Source organism: Tenrec ecaudatus, chromosome 1 (assembly GCF_050624435.1).
Source record: "Tenrec ecaudatus isolate mTenEca1 chromosome 1, mTenEca1.hap1, whole genome shotgun sequence".
Taxonomy (NCBI): domain Eukaryota; kingdom Metazoa; phylum Chordata; class Mammalia; order Afrosoricida; family Tenrecidae; genus Tenrec; species Tenrec ecaudatus.
In genome coordinates, this window is record NC_134530.1 from 121,166,077 (window position 1) to 121,190,157 (window position 24,081).

Sequence of the window (24,081 nt, forward strand, 5' to 3'; positions counted from 1 at the left end):
ATAAAATGACTTAAAAAATCCTCATTACATTTCCTCCACTCCTAATTAAATACTAAGGGATATGATTGTTCCCCCTCCACCCAGGAGGAATTGAGCTTTGAAGGGCTAGTTAACAATTGTTTAAATATTTTTCACCTCTAACCAAGCACCAATTTCCTCCCTCATGGGGACAATATTGCTCCTGATGAGAAGGTATGTTTTATACTCAATCTCATCTTGGTCCCCACTCCCTGTAACTGCATTAACTGCATTCCTCTGGGCACTAATGACTAATCCGTCCACCACTTCCAATTCTCAGGATAGACTTTATTTCCTCCACGCGGAGATCCTCTGATTCCCCAAGTCAAATGAGGCCTTTTTCCTATGTGTTCCTATTACATAAGAGTATGATTCTCTTTATAGCATTTATTACATTACATTGTGATCTCCTATTTATTTGTTTGTATCCATTCCTCTTTGACGATAAGGGCTACAGCAATAGATCTTTTTCTGGTGTATTTACTGTGTGTCCAACATCGAGTACTGGGCTTAGCATAGAAACTTCTCGACAAATAACTGATGAAAGAATGAAATGAAAAAAGATTCCCTCACATTAGGAGTAAAGTGGGAGTGTTGGGAAGCTTGTTGAATTAGTTGGTTTGTGTCTATCGGTTCATGTTAATTTATACTTCAGTAACAAATGATCCTAGAAATAAGAGTGGCTTAAAACAACACAAGTAGGCTTTACAAAAAAATGCATGCAAGCTTTTTTTTTTTCTTGCCATATTGGAGCCTGTGGAAGCCTGCTGGGAACAGGACTTCAAAACGGCAAATATGTCTGGAAGGCTGTGGTCCAAGGCCATCTTTGCTGGCTATAAACGGGGTCTACAGAACCAGAGGGAGCACACAGCTCTTCTTAAAATTGAAGGTGCTTATGCCCGAGATGAAACGGACTTTTATTAAGGCAAGAGATGTGCTTATGGGTACAAAGCAAAGAACAACACAGTGACTCCTGGCGGCAAACCTAACAAAACCAGAGTCATCTGGGGAAAGGTAACTCGTGCCCATGGAAACAGTGGCATAGTTCGGGCCAAATTCCGGAGCAACCTGCCTGCTAAGGCTATTGGACACAGAATCCGTGTGTTGCTGTACCCCTCAAGAATTTAAACTTAAAAGTAAATAAATAAAATTGTGCATTTAAAAAATGCATGCAAAAAGAGAAGATAATGGAATTTTTGTATGAGCTGTTTGAAGCCCCGTTGTCAAGGAGCATTTCTCTCTCATTCTCTATCTCCGTGGAAGATCACTTAAAGTTCTGCTCCGGGTCACTTTCTCTCCGACACAGGCTAGAGAAAATGCTTCTTTTGGGAGAATTCCAGGCTCATGGAAGAAGGCGAAAGTTGTTAAATGCTCCTGTTTAGAAGTAACACATCACCTCTGCTCTTGCCTTATTAGCCCAAATAATTTAATGGAAACCTGACATCCACGAGGCAGAGCAATGAAGTTTCCAGCTGGGAGGAGAGGTAAACAACTGTGAATACCATGAAGTAGGTCTCAAAAGTCTGTAAGACACCCCATAATGTCCAAAGACACCAAGAATTGGTACGGGGTGCGAAGTTTCACTGGCTAACTAGATCCAGCATTAGGATATTAAAATGAATCTGACATCCTAAGCGGAATTGGGATGAGTCCCCAGTGTACAAGGAGCTCAAGCCCAGGATCCGTGGTGAGGGTGACACGGGACGGGGCAGTGCTTTGCTCTGTTGTGCACAGGGTTGCTGGGTCGAAACCAACTTGACGGCACCTAACAGCAACTTCAGTGTATAAAGGAACATGGATGGGCACTCGATCATTTCTGAACCAGCTCACCCTGTGAGGTAGCTTATACTCCAAGACAGGTGAAAAATCTGAGATCTTTTGATGATACTATATTGCTACAGGTTATAAACAAAAAAGTACTAATGAAAGAATAAACAGCATTATATTTTTTGTTCAAACTGAAAATGCAGTTCTATGTATCAGCCACAAGGTGTCAACCTTGCAGTTTGTTTACTCCATAGCTGCTGAAAAAGGAACGTTTGGAAAGGAAAAACCTTATCTAGTCCCCCAAGGCCCTAATATATTATAGTTTCAATTGCATATATTTTGGGGAGCCCTAGTAGCGTAGTGGTTATTTGTTGGCCTGCAATACACAACGTTAGCAATTCAAAGCCACCGGCGGGTTGGAGGGAGCAAGACAGAGCATTCTGCAACCCATAAAGAGTTACAGTCTCTGAAACTCCCAAGAGCAGTTCTACCCCGTCCTATAGGGTCACTAAAAGTTGGAATTGACTCAATGGCAGTGAAAAAAGTATAGTATTTTCACATGGTATTTTCAGTAGCTTCATATGGATGTGAGAGTTGACAATGAATAAGGTTAGACCGATGAAGAATTGATGCATTTGAATTCTGGTGCTGCTGAAGTATATTGAAATGACCACAGCCTACGGAAACAACAAACCACTCTCTCCTACAAGAAACACAGCAAAAATGCTCTTTAGAAATGAGGATGGCAGCACTTCGTCTCATGTAATTTGGACATGCTGTTCGGTGCCCTCGAGTCCACTCAGAGGCCAACAGAACGAGGCACTGTCTGGTCCCTAGCCTTTCTCACAGTTGTGCGTACATTTCTGTCCACCAATGTAACTACTCTATCAATCCCAAAGACCTTCCTCTTTTTCACTGCCTTGCTACTGCTTTACCAAGCAGTATGTCTTTCTCTAGGGGCTGCTCGCTGCTAACAACAGGTCCAGAGGACACCAGCCTCCTTGCCGCTAAGGACTACTCCAGCTGTCCTTTCTCGATAGGCTGGTCTTTTGGCAGTCCACAGTCCTTTCAACATTTTCTGTCGGCACCATGTTCATAGATATCAATTCTTCTCCAGTCTTCCTTACCCGATGGGCCCAACTTTCCCAGGCACACAGTGCAACGAAAAATGCCACGGCTTGAGTCAGGCCCAACTTAGTCCTCAAAGTGACAGCCTTGTTTTTCAACACTTTTTAAAAAGTCTTGTGCAGCTGATTCACCCAATGCAATGTGTCATTTGATCTCTGGCCTGCAGCTTCCATGAGCAGTCATTGTGGATCCAAGCAGAATTACATCCATGTATTATGATGCTACTGAAGGACCCTGTTGTGAGGATTCCAGTCTTCTTTCCTGTGAGTTGCAATCCAATACTGAAGGCTACAGTCCTTGACTTTTATCAGCAAGTCTTTCAAGTCTTCCGCACTTTAAGCAAGTACAGTTGTGTCATATGCATCTTGCAGGTTATTAAAAAGTCTTCCTCTAATCCTGATGCCAAAAAATCTCCTTCACTTAATCCAGGTCATCATACAGATTGAACAAGTATGACGAGAGGATACAACCCTGATGCCCTGATGCACACCTTGCCTGATTTTAAACTGTATAGTATGCCCTTGTTCTGTTCTCAGAACTGCCTCTTGATCGACGTACAGGTTTCACACGAGCGCAGTGTAGAGTTCTAGGATTTCCTTTCTTCTCAAGGCTATCCATTGTTTATATGGTGCACACAGCTGAATGCCTTTCCATAGTCAATAAAATTCCATAAACATATTTCAGGAATTCCCTGCTTTTAGCCAATATCCATCTGATATCAGCAATGATATCCCTTGTTCCAAGTCCTTTTCTGAATCTGGCCTGAATTTCTGGCAGCTGTCAATGTACTGCGGCAACCACTGTTAAATTAACTTCAGCAACATTGTCCTTGCATGTGACGTAATGATATTAATGCATGTGATATGAATGATAATTTAAGCATTCTGTTAGGTCACCTTTCTTTGGAATGGGTACAAAAATGGATCTCTCCCAGGCAGTTGTTGAAGTATCGGAGGAGTGATATAAAGGAAGCCCAGAGAGAAGATGGGCCGACACAGTGGCTTGCAAGACACAACAGTTGTGAAGATGGCTTGGGCAGGGCGGTGTTTTGTGCTGTTGTACACTGTGTCACTACGAGTTGCAACTGACTCCATGGCACTTGACCACAACAACAACACTTGATAAAGATACCTGGTGGTGCAGTGCGTTACATTATAGTCTACTAACCCCAAGGTCAGCAGTTTGAAACCACCAGCTACTCCACAGGAGAAAGATGAGGCTTTCTATCCCCTTCAAGTGCTACACTCTTGGAAACCCACAGGGGCAGTTCTGCCTTGTCCTATAGGGTTGCTAGGAGTCAGAATGACTCGAGGCAGTGAGTAGGGTTTACCTGTAATATAGCTGCAGTTATACGGGATGGGGTAAGGTACAGAAAAGTTTACCCAAATAGTGAGAAGACGGGGAAAATCAAGATGATATTTATGCCATCCACTCGTGCTGTGGATTGTCTTTGTTATCAAAGTAGTCAAAGTTGCAGCCTAAAAGTACAAAAAGGAGCAAGGAAAGGCTAGAACAACTGATGTTGAGAGGCAGAAACAGTCAAAATCCAGCATGAGAAGCAGTTAGCACAAGCAGTGAAAGACTAGGCTACACGTCCTTCATGCAATACCTGGATGCTGGGGTGGTTATGGAAGGGCAGAGTTGATGCTAAAATGTGATGGCGGCAAACAGATCGGAGGATTTGTGCCTTGAGACTCAGAAGGATATATTAATCAGATCTCAGTTACATGCGACAGAAACTCAGTCTGAAACATTTCAGGTCAGAAGGAGGATTGCTTAGAAGTCTCGGGCTGCCACAGGACAGACAAAGGCTCCTGGGTGATTGACTCTAGGAGCCTCATGGGGGCCCAGCGTCAGCTCCCACCTCTCCCTCTCTCCCTAAACTCGCAGAAGAATGAGAAAAGACCTAGAAGGATGGAGAGTTGCTACCTCTGGTTCCAATTTCAAACATCTTAGGGAAGAGATGTGGCCCAGCACCTTTCCTACAATTTTCAAAGAGCCACATTAGTATGATTGTTAAGGCTCTGATGAAGAGATGTGAGAAAAGCAGTGTGAAAGTTAGATTATGAAATACACAGAGCCTTGATTAAAGGATTATGCTTTTTTAATGTGATACAAGACCTAGCCTGCCACCCCCTCCCCGCCCCACACCCCTTCCAGGCATGCTCGCTGAGCTAAAAACAGTTGATGCCTCTAGATCAGCGGTTCTCAACCTGTGGGTTACAACCCCTTTTGGGGTCAAATGACCCTTTCATAGGGGTCGCCCGATTCATAACAGTAGCAAAATTTCAGTTATGAAGTAGCAATGAAAATAATTTTATGAAAAAAAGAAAATGATTAGAGCAAAGAATGTACGGATGTGCTTTATACACTTGATGTATGTATATGTATGGATTGTGATAAGAGTTGTATGAGCCCCTAATAAAAAGTTTTAAAAAAAAGAAAAAGAAAATTATTTTATGGTTTGGGTCACCACAACATGAAGAACTGTATTAAAGGGTCGTAGCATTAGGAAAGTAGAGAACCATTGAACTAGATAATAGCTGTAACAATATACTAGATACTGTTGACACACGTTTGGAACGGGGGGGGGGGGGGGGGGAAAGAACATTTCCCTGAAGAACAGAAAGCGGCGACGTTTCTCTTAGAAGGAGGGATCCCAGGCTATAGCAACCCACACAAATCCATCAACAGGAGGAGTGGAGTAGAGATCCTACCTACAGTCATTTTGAGGTATGGAATTCAAACTTATATCACTGGAATAGAGAACCAAACGGAAGAGCTGACTAGAGAAGCAATGTATAAGCTGGGGAAAAATATGCTTTGTCCTATAATCGAATGGATCAATTGGTCACAACTGTCTAAAGTGGTTGGTTGTAAAACTGCATCTGGGGGCCATGGCAAAGACTGTCAGCGCTCATTCCCGTTGGTCAGAGATGGGCATGCTCCTGCAGGCCTAGTGGACGTTTTCAGGCTGCCGAGAACTATTGAAGGCACACAGTGCTAGGCTGATGCAGGTCTAAAGGAGGGGCCGCTGTGCTGGGAGGGGACGGCTATGGGAACTTGAAGAAGGGGCCCAACGTTACTTGAGGCAGCCCAAGTCCTTTCTTAATTTTTGAAGGTGCTAATTTATAATCTGTTCAGGTTGCCCATGGATTAACTAAGATTAATGAGAAGTTCTGGGCATTGCCTCTAACTTGACCTTCCTCCTAAAAGTCAGCAAGTGTTATCAATCTCTTGGCATGGACATCATGTTTGGTAAGCTGAGGGGCCAATGAAAATGACGGTTTCCCTCGATAAAATTTACTGGTACAATAGCTGTAACAACACACTCAAATACACCGACCGTTATGAAGACGACACAGGGCCAGGCAACGTTTTGTTCTGTTCTACACCCGAGTCTGGGGCAACTAAACATCAACTGAGTGACAATAAAATCTAGTTTATCTCCAAAATACAGCCCAAATCTCTCCATTCCTCATTTTTATAGCCTTTATCTTAGTCCCAAGTATTAATTGAAGTAACTGTAAAATCCCAATCCACTGACAGTGAGTTGAGTCTAACTCATAGAAAACCTATATCGGGTTTCCAAGACTGTAAACTTTTCTCCCTTGCAGCTGCTGGTGGGCTTGAACTGCCAACTTTGGGGGCAGTCCATCTCCTAATGCACAATGCCACCAGAGCTCCGTAGTAACCTATAAGAACCTATGACATTGTCTCCAGAGCTCCGTAGTAACCTATAAGAACCTATGACATTGTCTCACTTTGCCCACTTAAAATCCATTTTTCCCCTTGCAATGAGAATGATCTTTTAAAGATATATATCACCCCCCCCCCTTTACAATCCATCAATGCTTTCTGGCTGTCCTTTTGGAATTAAAAAAAATCAGCAACATCCCTCATTCCTTGTCTTCTAAATCCATCGCTTGAATTTCTGGCAGCTCCCTATCAGTGTACTGCTGCAACCATTTTTTAATTATCTTTAGCAAAATTTGACTTGAATATGATATTAATAATATCATTTGATACTTTCTGCATTTTGCTAGATCACTTTTCTTTGGAATGGGCACATGTAGAGATCTCTTCCGGCGAGTTGTTCCAAATTTATTTTATTTTTTGTTTTTTCCAAATTTCTTGGCATGTACTTCTAAAGCTACATCAGCTTGTTTGAAATGTTCCAATTGATATTCCATCAATTCTGCAGCCTTGTTTTTGGCTACTGCCTTCAGGGCAGCTGGGGCTTCTTCCTTCAGCACCACTGGATCTTAACCACACACTACCTCTGGAAATGGCTGAATGTCCACCAAATATTTTTAGTACAGTGTACCATAAATTTTTGAGGTGTTAATTAATCATCTGTTCTAATTCCAGGAAGGAGATTAATTAGGATTAATGAACATTTGGGACATTGCCTGTAACTTCACTCTCCTTTTAAAAGCTGGCCAACACTATCAGTCTCTAGGGACGGACACCATGTTGGTGAGGCAGAGGAAGCTCACAGGGTCGCTATGAGCTGGAATCTGCCCACCATCAGTCGGTTGAGTGTTCTAGGTTAGTTACTTCAGTTGGTGTCTGGACTAGGGAAAGACGATAAAGCTGGCGAGGAATGGACAGGTTTGGGTGTACTCTGGAGATCAAGTAGACTTTACTGTTGTTACTTAGTTGATCTTTAGCTGCCTCAGACTCATACTTTTTGGCACAGTATTTCTTCCATCTTCTTTGAACGCTTCCTACATCATTCAATATTTTGCCCGTAGAATCCTTCTATATTGCAACCTGAGGCTTAAATATTACCTTCAGTTCTTTCAGCTTGAAATATCCTGGCATCTTCTTCCCGTTCCGTTTTTGAACTCCAGATCTTGGCATATTTCATAATAGTGCTTGACTTTGTCTTCTGGGGCTGCTCTTTGACACTCTCTGGTCAGCTCTTATAATGCCATCATTTTCCCCATTTGCTTTAACCACTTCATGTTCAAGAGCAAGTTTCAGAGTCACCTCTGACGTCCACTTTGGTTTTTAAAATGACCATTGCATTTGTATGTAAGAGCAATTGAATATTGAGAACACATACCAGCCTAGTCCAGATCAAACCTATAAGTCCGATACCAATCCATAAAGTCCTCTGTAGATTCACAAAACACATGCAGTGGTGCCGAATGCCGGAAGAGCACAGGCCAGTGGGTGGGAAGTCTTGTGGATCTGGTGGCAGTGTAAGCATCTCAGTACTGGCAAGGGTCTCCATGTGGCTTCTCCAGCTCCAGAGGTCTGGCTCCATCATCCTCTCTCCATGTGTCCTCTCCACAGGGATGTCTCGTAGGGAGTGAGCAGAGAGTGTGCTTCCAGTATCTAAAGAGGAATACCGGAGTTCCCAGAATCCTCAGGAGAAGGCCATGCCCACATAGAGGCCTCATTGTAACTGTGGTAGTTACATAATCTAGTGTCAATTTGAATTGACACTAGATTATGTAACTACCACAGGGCCATGGAAACTGAGAGTCACGTGATCCACTTGCCCATTGGGCTCATTGCTTCCATGTGTCTCTTCCTCTCTCTTCCTTTTTCTGGACAGGGAAAGACCACTCACTGTACCATAGAAAGGCACACACAAGCTTTTAAGACCCCAGTCCCTCCTCATCACAGAAGGGTCGAGGCTTTGTAGACTGTCTTATGTCAATTGATCCTGCATCTCCCAAGACTCTGGTCCTGATCACTTAGCCCAGGGACTCATTCCTCCAAGGACTGAAGATTCTAAGACGTTGTCATGACTGTGCCCTTGTATCCCCACCATGACTATTTGCAGCAAATGTCAATCCCCATGTTTAACTTTCTTCTGTGATATACTTGTGGGTAAGCTCCCACCCCCTCCCACATCCTGTCAGCCTGTGTGTCTAGCTATGGATCTGCTCATAGGTTATGGGATCTGTCTTAAGGCACCCTACGCACTGAGCTGCTAACTATAAGGTCAGCAGTTTGAAACTACAAGCTGTTCTGTGGAAGAGAAGAGCAGCTTTCCACTCCTATAAAAAGTTACAGCCTTGGAAGTCCACAGGAGCAGTTCTATCCTGTTCTAGAGAGTCATTAGCAGTGACTTTTCTTTTTGAACGAGATGAAACGCATACATTCCTGAGAGAGATTAGCGGCAGCCATTCACTTACTGCACAGACACATTTGAGTATATTTTGTTTGGAATAAATCCACGCACACATGAACTGCAACCCTAGTAGCAATACTGAGAATACTCGTTTATTAAAACCTATCCTCACATACTGTTTACATTGAAAAACATGAGGGTTAGGGGCACTGACATCCCCACTTCCAAGTCCCAGTCAACGCTCTATGTATAACTTTTGCCTTGTCCAAACCAACTGACAACAGCCTACCACTGATCGACAGCCTTACTGATGACAGAAACAGTCCATTAACACGTTCTTTCCTGTAGGCAGCATATTTTGCTGTACCCCCCAAAAAGTTTCATTGTGCCTGAGACGGAAGTTATTTCTCAAGAAGGATACGGGCTTGGCACCTGCTAGTGTAGTGAGCAGTACTGGCGGGCCACATGTGGGGCTGCTGACTACAACGAGTCCTTGAGAGAACAAAGAGGCTGCCCGCTTTAAAGCTGCACAGCCTGACAAGGAAGAAGAAATGTTCTAGAATTGAATATGGTGACAACTGTACAACTCTTCTCAGTATGACTGAATTACATGACCTGTGGACAAAGTGCTAATGAAGCTTAAAGAAAGAAAAAAATGTACAGCCTCGGTCACCCACAGGGACCGTTCTCCTCCGCCCTGTCTACCTGCTAGGAGTCAGACTTGCCTGGATGGCTGGCAGCTGCATTTCTGAGCATGGCTGCCGCGGTGCCATCACCAAGTTCCTCTGTGTCTTCCCCTGGGAGTCTGACACCGGACTCATGTATCTTGAAAGGAGCGCGAGCGCAGGTACCATCTCAATTTTCAGCACACAGGCAGCACCTCGTTTTCCCTGAATTGTGGTGACATGTCTTTGCTTTATGGGAGTAATGGCGCTTTTTACAGATCCTATGACCTTAACCAAAATTTATGAGCTTGAACTCAACGTGAAAAATTTCTAGACCCCATTTTACTGTCATATGTAATTTACTGAACAGACAAATTGCTGAAGCAGAAAAGGCCTTAGTGAGGTTTTTTTGTTTTTGTTTTTAAAAGTGGACCGGTGTGGTGCTAACCTGAGTAATTAGAGTCACAAACTGTACCTTCAAGGCCGGACAGATAAATTACCTTCTTTTTGCCACTAGATGGCAGAGGAAAATAAAGAAAAACGCCTGTCATGGTTGAGAAACAGAACTGTAAAGAAGACTGAAAAGCAAGGAAAAATATCCAATCATCACTAACTCAAAGACGCATCTATTTAAATGAAACTTTTAGTTGCTTCATTTCATAAGGAGCCTCATCTTTCTCCTGTGGGGTGGCCGGTGGTTTTGAACTGGCTATGCCATCAGGGCTCCTTATTGATGAAACAAGTGCATGAAATAGGGAGCTTGGACTATCTTTGCCAGATAATATACTATTTTGTGGCAGAAAGAGAACTTTTACTTCAATGGAAAACTAAGCATTAACTATGCAGCAAACCTTCCAGGCCCGACTCAAGACATTTGTTTGTTTTTCTAGCAGTCTATGGTCTTTCAATATTCCTCACCAGCACTATAATTCAAGTACACCGATTCTTCATTGGTCCTCTTTAGTCAATGTCCAACTTTCATATGCATATGAGGAAATTGAAAGTATCAAGCAGAGAAAGGATGTCCTTGAACCTGGCTAGACAATAGAATCTCACCCCTGCTTCCCAGACATAACTAACTGGGTTAGGGTTGGACTACGTGAAACTAAACGAATCTGAACATCTCTTCCTGGATATTTGGATCCGAGACTGAGACACTTGTACCAAGAAGCGATGTAAAACTAGACCTGGGGCAAGCGTGCACAGTTCAGGCCCCAGCTCTCTGCAAGATAAACCTGCATTCCAATTCAAATTTCTAATAATAAACATCAAAGTTACTAGTTGTGTGACAATAGGCAAGTTACCAGGCTTCTCTGAAATTCAGTTTTCTCATTGTTAAAAATAAAAATGTCTGGTCCAGGTAATCAAAATGAGGCGCATCCACAAACACAAATGTATAATGTTGGCACTTGCCAGAAAAACAGTTCATTTTAAGAGGAAAAGATTCTCTTGGCTACAAAGAGGATTTTACACCAAAGGAAATAAGGAGACACAGGGTATGAAACAAATGTATAATAGATAATATTTTCATATCACAACAGAGGGCTATGATTTCAGTAGGAATGATGATTGAAAAAGGAAAAGATCTTTTTCTCAGTTCCTATAACATAAATGCTGTCTTTGAGCTTCTTCTGTTATTTAAACTTGCAAAGTACTTTTAGGTAAGAAATTTTGAGGGTAAGTTGTAAATAGATGATTGTTGAGAGAAAGCAGAAAATGGGAAATAAATTGCTATCGGAATAGCAAAAGCTTAAACGAAAGTCACTCTCACAAGAGATGACACTGTTATGTAGTCGGAGGCCCACCCGGAAGTGCTCAGAAGAAAGCTCCGCTGATGTGTTTCCAGAAAAGTCAGCCGCTCAACCATCTGAAGCACAATCCTCCTAAGAGTCAACATCAACGCCAAAACCACACTATACATTCCAAAGCACAGCCGCCCTCCTCAACTGGGAAAAAGAAGAAGGTAGTGCTCTATGGGACCAAATCCTTCCTGGCTGGGGAGCCCTATTTAACCAAGTTAATCAACAGCTATGAGGAGGCTTAAAACATTCAGGGAAAGATGAAATGAAGAGATGATGGAATTCTTCCATGAACTTTGCTGTACTTACTTGTTTAACCTTACAAAGTTATTTGTGTCTAAATTGTAGATTGTAGTGACTAAATAATTTACTTCTTCTCTCCTTCCAGCCATCTATCCATCTGTGTGTTTATATCTGGAGACATGTACCTTATCTATCCATCCATTCTCCCTCTGGCTTTCTTGGATCAGAAAGTGATATACACTGTACCTCTCAATTTCTAAGCCATTATGATCTGGGTGATAAAACAAATGAAATTTTCATCTTGAGTTTTTTTTGTCTTCTTGCTGCATAGCAAGAATTAAAAAAATTATGTCTTTCAAATTATGGACATAAATAAAATATTTTTAATAAACACCAATGACAAATGATGCAGATAACATTCCTGTTGCCCATCCACCATCCCTTGCTCAGAGTGGCTGGGCCAGCTTGGGGTTCGTACAGGACAGAAGTGCTACTGTTTCCATGATCCACCTGGAGAACTTACACTGTACTTTAGGGAATGTGCATCATTGTTAGAGAGAACACATAGGAACATTCAATCTATTCTGTAAAATGAAATGCTCATCTGATATTTTTTAAAGTGCCTCTCAGGGTTCCTGCTTTCTCTTATAAGTCACCTAAGAACTGACTGCGAACGCTCTGAGAAACTGTAGGAGCTGCCTTGATGGAACAGTCTGAAAATGGAAAGCACTGAATCTTATCCAAGCTTTCTGCAAGTTTGAGTAAATGCATCATCAATGTGATTCTTACCTAAGGATGGAGTCAGAATCATCTGGGAAACTTTTAAAAAGTACACCATGACTATGGAATCTGAATCTCTTAAGAGGGGTCCTGGACAAGTCTAATCTAAAATTAAAATCTCCCCAGATGATAATTCTGTACACAAGCACCCTTAGTTTACTGTTCAGGTTTCATATGATTGTGCCCCCAGGTGAGCTCATTCACTTCCTTGGTCTCACCCAACGTCTATGTGTAGAAGATGGTTTGAAAAACGATTCACAAGATGGTAATAATGAAGAAAAATAGAATTCAAGACATTCAAGAATCTTAGTATCTATATATAGAGAGAGACATTGGTAATGACTTTTATAACAGTTTTTATATATATTTAAAAAATAAAGATATAAAAATTAGGTTGAGCCTTATGAAACGGCCAACATTTATGAAATGGCCAACATTCTACCACGTTTGACCTGCAAGGTGGCAATCTTGTTTGACTCAGCCTAATCTAGAACCCTCCTCTGCAATTGCTATCGATGCACTGCCTGTGCGTGCACCACTCTGCATAATATGACTTGTATGTACATTATAGCCAATAAAATTGTTCATAAAAAAGGTATTGTCTAGGGACATGGCTGCGTGCCTGCTGCTGCCCCAGCCTGGATGATCTCTCCACCTGGCGCTCTGTAGCAAAGTGTCAGTTTTCTATCAAAACAGGAAATGATAAAGGCAAGGTTCAGTGAGCTCGCACTGACGGACCCAAGATGGAGGACAGTGCAGGACTGAAGATTGAAAAGTCAGGAGAATGTGACTGTTAGGCGGGGATCTGAAGCAGGTCGGAGATCTAAAGCAGGCCAGGGATCTGAAGCAGGGCAGAGATCCGGAGCAGAGCTCTTCTTGTCTTCTCCTGGCTGTGGACACCGAGCTGAGTCAGTCTCCAAGACCATCCTCAGCAGATGGCAGCAAGGTGGTCAAACTGCCCACCTTCACATCCCCTTCCAACCCCAAACATCAGAAATACAGCTCGGAAGGCATTGGAAGTGGGGTGAAGGTGGGGGAAAACTGATAACATGGATGATTATACAACCTTACTTGAGGGGAGTGAACAACAGAATTGATGTGAATGGATCTAGTGGATGGTGTAAGACACGGCATAAAGAAATATACAAATAAATATCTAAATAAGGGTTCCTTGGGAGTGGGTTGGGGGAGGGAGGGATAAACTAGAGCTGACATCAAGGAGGTCAAGAGAGAGAAAACGTTTTGAAACCAATTGTGGTCACAACTTCTTGATGTGATTGAACTGTGGAATGTTATGGTGTCTGTATGTTATGGTGTCTGCATGTATGGTGTCTGTATGTTATGGTGTCTGTATGTTATGGTGTCTGTATGTTATGGTGTCTGTATGTTATGGTGTCTGTATGTTATGGTGTCTGTATTTTATGGTGTCTGTATGTATGGTGTCTGTAAGAGGTCACAATGAAATGATGGGGAAAAAAAGGTATTGCCAAAATTTGCTCCATCTTTCTCTTTTTTAAGTGTTGAGTAATTTTAAAGCTAATTCCAGTCCTCAAGTAATTTCACCTTTACATATTTCACATATGTGGCAGTAAGATAATTTTATCAGCTCGACACTTCTGGCTAGGGGTGGAGTTAAACCTATTAATCAGGTCACAGCCTGATGCTATGTCCTTGGGAGTACAGCCTTCTTATAAGTGGGGACTCTAGGGTCCACCCTCTCAGTCTCTCTCCCCTTCACTTTCCTACTTCCTGGCCACCACGAGGGCTGTCAAAGCCCTATCATGCTTCCACCAAACTTGGAACCACAGGACTTTGCACCCACCAGCCTGTGATCTTCCTGAATTCTGCATCATTGCATGTGGCTATGTGAGTCTGAAGAGTGACTTATGGACTAGTATCGGACTTATGAAGTTGGACTGGGCTGGGATGCTTTCTTGATATACAATTACTTCTTGATATAAAGCTCTTTCTTATGAGTGTCACTGGATTTGTTTCTCTGGTCAACTCTGCCTAACACATCATTTCCCTAAAATAAAGTGAGCATTTTCTTAAATTACTGCAATGTCATTATCATATCTAATTAACAATAGCTCCTTGGTATCATCTAATATCCAATCCATAATAATATTTCTGATTGCCTTTACACATTTCTTTTTATGAGAGCTGAACATTGTATTCGGGTGCTGTGTTCTTAAGTCCCAGAGCAGTCTCTGCAAAGTCTCCCACTCTTCTTCCATGTCATCGACTTGTTGAAGATACGGGTCAGTTATCCTATGGTATGATTTACATTCTGAGTTTGTTTCCTTTTCCATGATGTCACTTAAACCTGTTCTTCAATCTGCTCTATTTGTTATAAACTTGAAATCACAGAGCTGGCACATTTAATCAGTAATAATATCTTTTAGAGTGCCATAGAGAGGCAGAAGTGTGTTTGGCATTGTGGTTATTCCACTTAATCAAAGAACGGTGGTGGCGCAAGAGTTAAACACTCAGTACTGTGAGTTTAACAGTTCAATTCCACCACAAGACCAAGAAAGCTGTTACTATACAGATTACAGCCTAGAAAACTCTTAGGGGCAGTTCTGTTCTGTTATCTGGCAACACTGTGATTTGGAATCAACCCAATGGCACCTAAGAACTTAGAAGACATGCAGCCTTGGGCAAGTTAGTAAGCCTTTTTATTTAAGAGAGCTATAACTTGATATAACACATAACTTGAAGGGCCTTGTGAAGGTGAAAAAAGGTGATGAATTCGTTAACACCCAACACAATCCACAGACAGGCAGGCATTTGTTCAGGAATGTCAGTCCTCACCAGTGTCAGGGATACTTTCAATTTATTAATAGAAAGACTCATTCCAATAAGCTACTTATGACAAGAACCTGGAAGAAAAGCATTGGAGCATGCGCACTCGAGGTGGAGCCCAGCGTAGTGGGCGCCCGACCCTGAGCTGGAGCAGGGTTGCAGCAACGTGTGTGTGCGCGTGCGTGCACACGCACCCACACCCGCCTGGGGTGCCATGGAGAACTGTCTGGCAGTCATGGCGCCGACTGGGCTGGACTGACGTGGTCTGCAGTGTTTGGCCAGGCTGGGTCAAGAAGTGTGGGTGGACGCCAAGAGGAGAGCAGTGACCTGGCATTCACTGGAGCCCCCCCACCCCCCAAGCAGTTTGAGTGTTCGTGCCTCGGAGAGGTCCGGACTGGCAAGCCAGCCAACAGTCGAGCCTTGGTGTCTTCTCCCAGCAGAGAGGCAGAGGGCTTCCTAACCCTTGCTGCTTTCTTCCGATCAGTGGCTGAATTCACAGACTATGCTTCAAGTCAGTGTGGGACATATTCTGTGCCAGAGAAAGGAGGGGCAACTCACATCTCTGTGACCACAGCGGGAAGCCGGCGCTGGCCTGAGCTCAGCCTCCGGGAGGGCAGAGACACCTTTAGGTGTTGAAGGCAACTCTCAAGCAGTGGGACCTAGAGGTCTCCCAGCCAGCTGTGGGCACGAATGACTGACCCAGGAAGCCTCCGGGGACGGCAGTGGGCTCAGGACAGAGTGTGGATTTGGTCCACAGGGAATTGATGCTGCTCGGCCCTCGCGCCTGGTACCCACCTCTTTTTAAGTATGATTCTCTCAATATTTACACCTTAGTTCTTCTTTTAGAGCTGACTGCTGGGGTCCAGCCTTCGGAGAACTGGTGGCTAACTCTCTCACTGCCTATTTTAACCCCACCCTCACCCCTGCCCACTTGTGCCTTTAAGTAATAATGTCATGACGCGGTGTGAGCCGTCTTTCGTGCTTACTTTCCAAGCAGAGGCTAGTTCTGATAATAAAGGGAGAAATATGAAAACGAAAAAAGAGTAAGAAAGAATGCATATTTGGGGGGACAGTTCAGAATATGTATCCCCCCCCCGTAAATGATCGGCTATACTTACAGCAGAAGAAGAGCATCCACATATGTTTGATGAACAAATAGTCCTCAGGAATGTTGCTCTTCTGCCCAGCAAGCCGAAGCTCCTCAGGCTCAAAAACATGCTTAAAGGAAAATTGAATAATGAGTAAACACATGCAAAATCATGACATGTTGTTAGATGCTGTCAAGTTGATTCCAGCTCATAGCGACCCATGTACCACCGAACAAGACACTGCCCTATCCGGTGCCATCCTCATAATCATTGAAACGTGCGTGCCCATTGTTGCAGGCGCTGTGTCAATCCATCCCTGCGAGGAGCTTTCTCTTTCACTGACCTATGTGTTACCATGTATGAAGTCCTTTCCGGGGGCCTGGTGATGCCTCATGTCTTTGGCTGTACTTTTCCCAACACAGATATGTTTTATTCTTCTAGCAGTGCATGTGATAATCTGTTTCCCAAAATGAGAGATACTGCCCCCTGGGGAGTGCAAAACTGGATACCTACATTTTATCCTGGGTCATTGGCTACAGCACAACAAAAGTTTTCCATTGCCAGGGGGTGGGGTGGGGGACGGGACTGAGCAATTTTCTTTTTCTGAAGAGGGATCAGTAGGCCAAATAAGTTTAGAAACTTAAGTTATAATCAATATTTTTCACAGACACCATAATTTAACTGCATCGATTCTTATGTCTTCCCTATATTCCAGGTTTCTCATGCATAGGAGGCAACTGAGAATACCACAGGGTTGGTTACACACCTTAGTCTGCAAAGTGATATACTGGCTTTTTAGCACCTATAAAGAGATCTTGTGCAGCTGTTTTCCGCAATTATTTTCTTGACTACTGCCTTCAACAGCACTAATGGTGGCTCCAAGTAAAAACAAATCTTCGACAAAATCAGTCCTTTCAGTTTATCATATTGTTTTCTGTACATTGAGCTGTCATCCACACTGAAAGCGGTCCTCTTTGATCTGCACAAGTACTTAAAGCAGTCAGTGTGTGTTCCAGTCATAGTCTCCTTCCCATTTCTGTAGTCTGACCTGTCACTGTGATGTATTGAGCTGTCACTAGCCATGCTTCTGTGGCAGTTTCCTTTGCCTTCCCATATCCTTTTACAGCCCGTGCCCCTCAGGAAACCCGTAGGTGCCATTATGAACTCATGCTAACAGTCTCCTTATCCAGACGATGCGTCTTTGTCTTGTCATCTTTCTGTTTGAGATGTAATAAATGTTCTCCTTATACTATATTTCGGATCTCTTTTGTACCCTAACACAGATTATGTTAGTCTGGGTGGAATAGAGAAACAAATTCAGGGAGACATTCATATGTGTGTAAGAAAGAGCTTTTTATACAAGAACAATTGAATATTGAGAAAACATTCCAGCCTGGTCCAGATCAAATCCACAAGTGTGATATTAGCCCATAAGTCCCATATCAATCTGTAAAGTCCTCTTCAGACTCATGAAAAATGTACAGATGTGATTTATACAATTGATGTATGTATATGTATGGATTGTGATAAGAGTTGTATGAGCCCCTAATAAAATGTTTAAAAAAATAAAATAAAAAGAAAAGAAAAACACGAATAACGCTGAATGCAGGAAGATCACATGCCAGTGGATAGGAAGTCTTGTGGATCCAGTGTCATTGTAAGTGCTGGCAGGGGTCTCCACTTCCAGAGGTCTGGATCTATCAGCCTCTCTCTATGCGTCTTCTCCACAGGGATGTCTCACAGGGAGTAGCCATGTGTGTGTGTGTGTGTGTGTGTGTGTGTGTGTGTGTGTGTGTGTGTGTGTGTGTGTGTGTGTGAGAGAGAGAGAGAGAGAGAGAGAGAGAGAGAGAGAGAGAGAGAGAGAGAGAGAGAGAGAGAGAGACTGACTCCTGCTTCCAAAGAGGAAATACAGGATTTACCAGAATGCTTAGGAGAAGGCCATGCCCACACAGAGGCCCCATTGGCTAGACTCCACCTCTATACTTAAAAAAAAAATCATTTTATTAGGGGGCTCATACAACTCTTATCACAACCCATACATATATCAATTGTGTAAAGCACATTTGTACATTCATTACCCTCATCATTTGCTCTCTACTTAAGCCCCTGGCATCAGCTCCTCACTTTTTCTCCTCCCTCCCCGCTCCCCCCACTCTCATGAACCCTTGATAATTTATTATTTTGTCATATCTTGCAACGGCCGACGTCTCCCTTCACCCATTTTTTTGTTGTCCATCCCGCAGGGAGGAGGTTACATGTAGATCCTTGTAATTGGTTTCCCCTTTCCACCCCACCCTCCCTACACCCTCCTGGTATCGCCACTCTCACCAGTGGTCCTAAAGGAGTCATCCGCCCTGGATTCCGCTTTCACCTCCTATCTGTACCAGTGTACATCCTCTGGTCTAGTCATATTTGTACGGTAGAATTGGGATCATGATAGTAGGTGGGGAGGAAGCATTTAGGAACTAGAGGAAAGTTGTATGTTTCATCATTGCTACATCGCACCCTGACTGACTCATCTCCTCCCCATGACCCTTCTGTAAGGGGATGTCCAATTGCCTACAGGTGGGCTTTGGGTCCCCACTCAGCACTCCCGCTCATCTACAATGATATGATCTTTTGTTCTGATGATGCCTGGTACCCGATCCCTTCGACACCTCGTGATTTCACAGGCCGGTGTGCTTCTTCCTTGTGGGCTTTGTTGCTTCTGAGCTAGATGGTCGCTTTACCTCTACACTCCTAATCCTCACACTGACACCAGATTATGTAACTACCACATAGAATATTTTGGATTCAAAATAGTCAAGAGTATTATTTATAGTAAGTAAGAGTTCAATTTTCTAGCGGCCGAAGAAAAGCCAGAACATTTCGATTCAGGATTACTCAAAGTTCAGAATCACCTAGAGAAGCTCACCAGTAAAAGCACAACCTGTAACAGCCGGAAACGAGTGTTGTCAGAAACAGGTTCTTTAGAATGCGGTTTGCCAAGGAGGATGATAACAATTCCTTGATAAAGAACATATGTGTCAATCTTACTTATTTTCTCAAATGATACTTCCTTCAACAACTTCACACATAGCTAGCAAGCCATTTCAACAGGTTACAGTGACATAAGGAACACAGATGCTGAATTGCTTCCCTACCTGTTAGAAATTTGTTATTAGGTGTTGGTAAATATAGGGAGGTCAAGGAAATAAGAAATTCCTTTATTTATACTGCCACTTAAAGTACACAGAAAACGCAGCTTTCTGAAAGCATTCGGCAAACCGAGGCCTCTCCTCAGGTTTTACTGAGAATGCCTGTGGCATCAGCTGATACATTTTGTCTCCAACAGTACATCAAAACGTACACAGAAAAAGAGGCCCACTTTCTGCATTCCAAGGGGCCACTATGAATCTTTTGAAAGAGGTTACCAAGAAACTAAGACAACAGAAACCATAATCTGTGAAAAATAATATATATTTATTTTAAAATGCAATATAAAATTCTGATCTTGTCAAAATCTCGGCGTAGCTGAAAGCCCCTTGAATGGCCTCCACTAATCATAATCACAATTCATAACATCCTGTTCACTACTCCACATCACATCACCACTCCGCGGTTTTGATTTGTTTGTTTGGCTGGTCATTAATTCACATGTTTGGTTATTCCTAATGTAAGCTCCAGGAGCAGGGAGCTGGTGTGCAGATTCACCCCACCTTCCCTAGCATATAGTAGGCATTTATTGAATACATGACTGATATGGTTTTAGAAATGATTTAAGTGGGTCACATGAGCTACTGATTCCTGTTATCAAGGAAATAACCCCTATGTTTTATGTTGTCCAAGTTAAGAATCAGGCTGTTTTAAACCGGACTTTTCTATGTATTATTAATTATTCTATTCAGAAATAACATATTACCCAGATTAGCTGTAGGGATACTGTAGCTATAGGTACAGTATTACCAATCAAAAACTATGTTAAACAATGTTCACTAGCATGGAATTCTTTGGTTTAAGACTTTTTCCCCAGGAAATTAGTGTCCATTTTAAAGTTCAGATTGATTTGTAAGTATGAAAATGCAAAACCAAACTTGCCTCCAAGGATTTTCAATGCTTTAAATGTTCCAGTCGGAGTGCTGGTGGCACAGTGGTTACGCATTGGGTAGTGATCCGAAAAGCCAGCAGTTTATAACCACCAGCCACTCCTTGGAAGAAAGCCTGGGCTTTCAACTCCAGTAAAGAGTTGCAGTCTCCGAAACTCACGGGGCAATTCTCGCCTGTCCTATGGGGTCGCTATGGGTCAGCATCCACTGGATGGCACTGAGGATGTTTTGTTTTGTTTTAACTTTCCAGAACAGACTGTCACATATTTCTCCGGATGAGTGGCTAGGAGGTTCGGGCCACTAACAATCTGGCGAGCAACTGAAAGTCTTAATCACTGGCCACCAGGACTTCTAAGCATGTCAGCAAAGTACAGGCAAAGTGAGTTCTGTAAAAGGAGACAAACGGAAGACCAACAGGGCGACCAGGGCTAAGAGTCAGGGAATCTTAATCCAATCCTCATTCTTGATATGAAAAAAAATAGTGATAAGTCATTGCCTCTCATTAAGCCTCAGTTCTTCTATTTTCAAAATAAATGAGTAAGTTGATTTGTTTAGAAGGCATCTCAGAATGTATTCTTATATGTCACTGTCTAGTCTCCCTGAGCAAAGACTGAAACTCTGAGGAGATCTCACCCCAGACCCAGTGAGCCTTGTCCTCTGGACATGAGGACCAAGTGACCCACCTTCTTCTAAGAGATGACAGGTGTCAATCAGTCAATCCTGAAGACTCCTGATCCAGAAACCCCAGGTGTGCCGATCCAGAAACCCCAGGTGTGCCGAGAGCAGCTGCTTTATAGAAGCAGAAAGCTGTGACCTTCTTCAAGGTGTTCAACTTCCAGGGTTTACAAGGTGGTGACCTTCTGGAAACAGATCCCATGCGTATCTTTCCAGGTGTCGCATGGAGGGTTTGAACCTCCACCTTTTTGGCTCATAGTTGAACACTTAACCATCTGTGTCACCCAGGGAGTAGACACTCATTCAGTCCACCTTTTTTCATTTAGACATTCCTAAAGTCTAATTCCCACACCCGTCTCCTGGAATCTATCTTCTACAAACATTATCTACAGAACACCAGTAGATAGACCTGACCCAACTCTTCATTTTCCATCCATGTTCTAAAGTTCAGCCTGTGTCTAGCTGTGGAAGAGCTAGATCATAATCAATTAATTTAGGTTCTCAGAGAATTATTCCCTCAGTTGAAGGAGCCATGAGGGCATAGTGGCTACTCATTCAGCTGCTAACTGCAAGGTCGCCAATTGGAAACCACCAGCAGCTCCTTGGTAGAAAGATGAGGCTTTCCACTCCCGGGAAAAGTTGCAGTCTCAGCAACTCACAGGGGGCAGTTCCTCACTGTCCTCTCTCATGAGTTGGAATGACTCCGTGGGAGTGAGGTACCTCAGATGAACTAAAATTTTGTTGGGTTCATATTTTGAACAAACATATCGGTTCTATATTCTTCAGCATAGTCTAGTTGTTCATATATGACCCAGCTACGCCTTTCTTATACCGTTTTATATAGTCAGACTATTACTTCTCCATCCTTTCCCTCCAGCTCTCCCATGGAGATCATCCTCTGACCACTGATAATGGTCTCTCATGAAGTATTTTGCCTTCAGCCATGCCATTTTCTTGAGTGACGAGTCACTCCCTCTAGTAAGGTGCAGACTCAGAATACATCCCACTTTAATCCTGTAATGGAGACTCCCACTGCCAAGCTGATGCTGACACTTAGTGACCCTATAGAGCAGGGTAGAACTGCCCCTGTGGGCTTCCAACACTAACTCTTTGCACAAGTAGTAAGTCTTATCTTTCTCCAAACTACCTGTCGGTGATTTTGAAATGCCAGCCTTGCGGTTAGACACCCCGCACTTAGCCACTATGCCACAACTGCCTCCCAAACGGGATCATAACCACAGGCGCAGAAGCTAGAGTTTACAATACATCACACAGGGGACTATGGCTGAATATGGCCATGTTCGATGACTGACTACCTTGCAGTCTTATACTAGGGAACTGACCCTCTTATAAAAGGATAGTCCCTCTGACCTTTGTAGTCAGGACCCCAGAGATGCCGCTATTGCTTTCTGCCTTTCGTATTTTTAAATCTGGAAGGAATTTGATATTTTCCTTTTAAAAACTCTCTGAAGTATTACACCCCTCTTACCAATCCCTTCCCCTGCCTTTGCTTCTGTTTTGAGTTACTATAGTCTTTCATTGTCTTCTTACCTCTCCACCCATCATTAAAAATAAGAATACATTAACACTGCCATCGAGTCAATGCCAACTGACAGTGATCCTATGTGACAGGGTAGCACTGAGCCCTGAGTTTCTGAGACTGTGACTCTGATGGGAGCAGAGTCCTGTCTCTCTCTCCTGGAGGGGGGTGGTGGTTTTGTCCTGCTGACCTTTTGGATCTAGAACGAGCTGCATCCTTGAGTGAGCAAACTTGGAATTAACTAACTCAAGTATCAATCAGCCCAGGAGCCCATTTAGGCAGCAGTCTCCTAGCGCGCTGTTCGTTCTCTCAAGGACCCACTGGGCTGATTTCCTTTTTTCTTTTCCTTCCTTCTTTCTTTTTTTATTAATTGGAAGTCAATACATGTATCACTCCATATTTCAATCACATTAAGTAGCTCTGTATAATTGTTACCACAATCCGTTTCCAAACATTCTTTTTCTTCGTTGGCTCCTTGACATCGTCTCGACCTGGGCCCTTTTCCTCCCACACCACCACTGCATCCCTGCCTCCCCTCAGACACCTTTTTCTATTTGCTGCCCCTATAGGTTCATCAATCCTGGGTTTCATATGCCCCAAATTCTTATTTTAAACTTTGGATTTCAGCCAGATAATTTAAATGGCAAAAATCCAGCCATTGCTTGCTTTGTTATGGATGAAGTGGAGTCGGTGTTAACACTCAGACGGCTTTCTAAATCTCAGAATCAAGGGTGGGGTCCAGCGCCGTGCCTTCTCCAGAGGGAATTGTGTAAGTGTCAGGCGGGACCCTTCTGCCATTCCCTAGGCCCCCAGCAGTCTGCCAAGGCCCACGTTTCGGGGCTCGGAGGGAGAAACAGCCCCACTGGTCCCTCCCAGCCCCAGACGCGCGGCTCCCACGAGCTCCCAGCCCTCGGAGCAGACTCCCAGTCTGCGCTCGGAGCGCGGGGACAGGGACAGGGACTCGGGCGGCAGCGCCACCTCTCTCACCTTGCTCTCCAGACAGCTTTGCTTCCCTAGGCTGCAGTCTGCCGGCCTGGGTTTGCAGCCCGGGAGGCAGAGGTTCGGCCGGAGGGAGGCGGGGTGTCTGACGGGAGAGGGGGGTGGGGTTTGGCTTGCAAGGACCCGCCAGCCCTCCAATCAGTTCAGACCGAGGGCAGGCGGCGTGGGGGGCAGGGCGGAGGCGGGCCTGGGCGCGAGCGAGGATTGGCTATGAGTCTGGCCCCAGAGAGCGGATTGGCTGTGGCGCCGGGATGGGGGCGGAAGGCGGGGGAAGAGCAGGCGTGAGCGGCGGATCTCGAGGGTGGGGCTGGAGGTCGAGCTAAAGGAGAGTTGGAATAAGGGGTGGGGCGGGCACTGCAATTTGCCCGGAGATTGGGTACAGGGTTTCGGTCCAGGGC

The 24,081-nt window shown here is 43.8% G+C and overlaps 1 protein-coding gene and 1 pseudogene across 1 annotated transcript in view; one reads left to right on the forward strand and one right to left on the reverse strand.

Moving 5' to 3' along the window:
• KYAT3 (kynurenine aminotransferase 3) overlaps positions 1-23,778 on the reverse strand; it is a 75,227-nt gene extending 51,449 nt beyond the window's left edge. Inside the window, exons 1-2 of the mRNA XM_075558096.1 lie at positions 23,672-23,778; positions 16,415-16,514 (exon numbers count right to left, since the gene is read on the reverse strand). Coding sequence (XP_075414211.1) covers positions 16,415-16,513 — 99 coding nt within the window. The 5' untranslated portion in view covers position 16,514; positions 23,672-23,778. The remainder of the gene's footprint in view (positions 1-16,414; positions 16,515-23,671) is intronic.
• On the forward strand, positions 793-1,172 carry LOC142436844 (large ribosomal subunit protein eL33 pseudogene; annotated as a pseudogene).
• Positions 23,779-24,081: the final 303 nt, after the last annotated feature.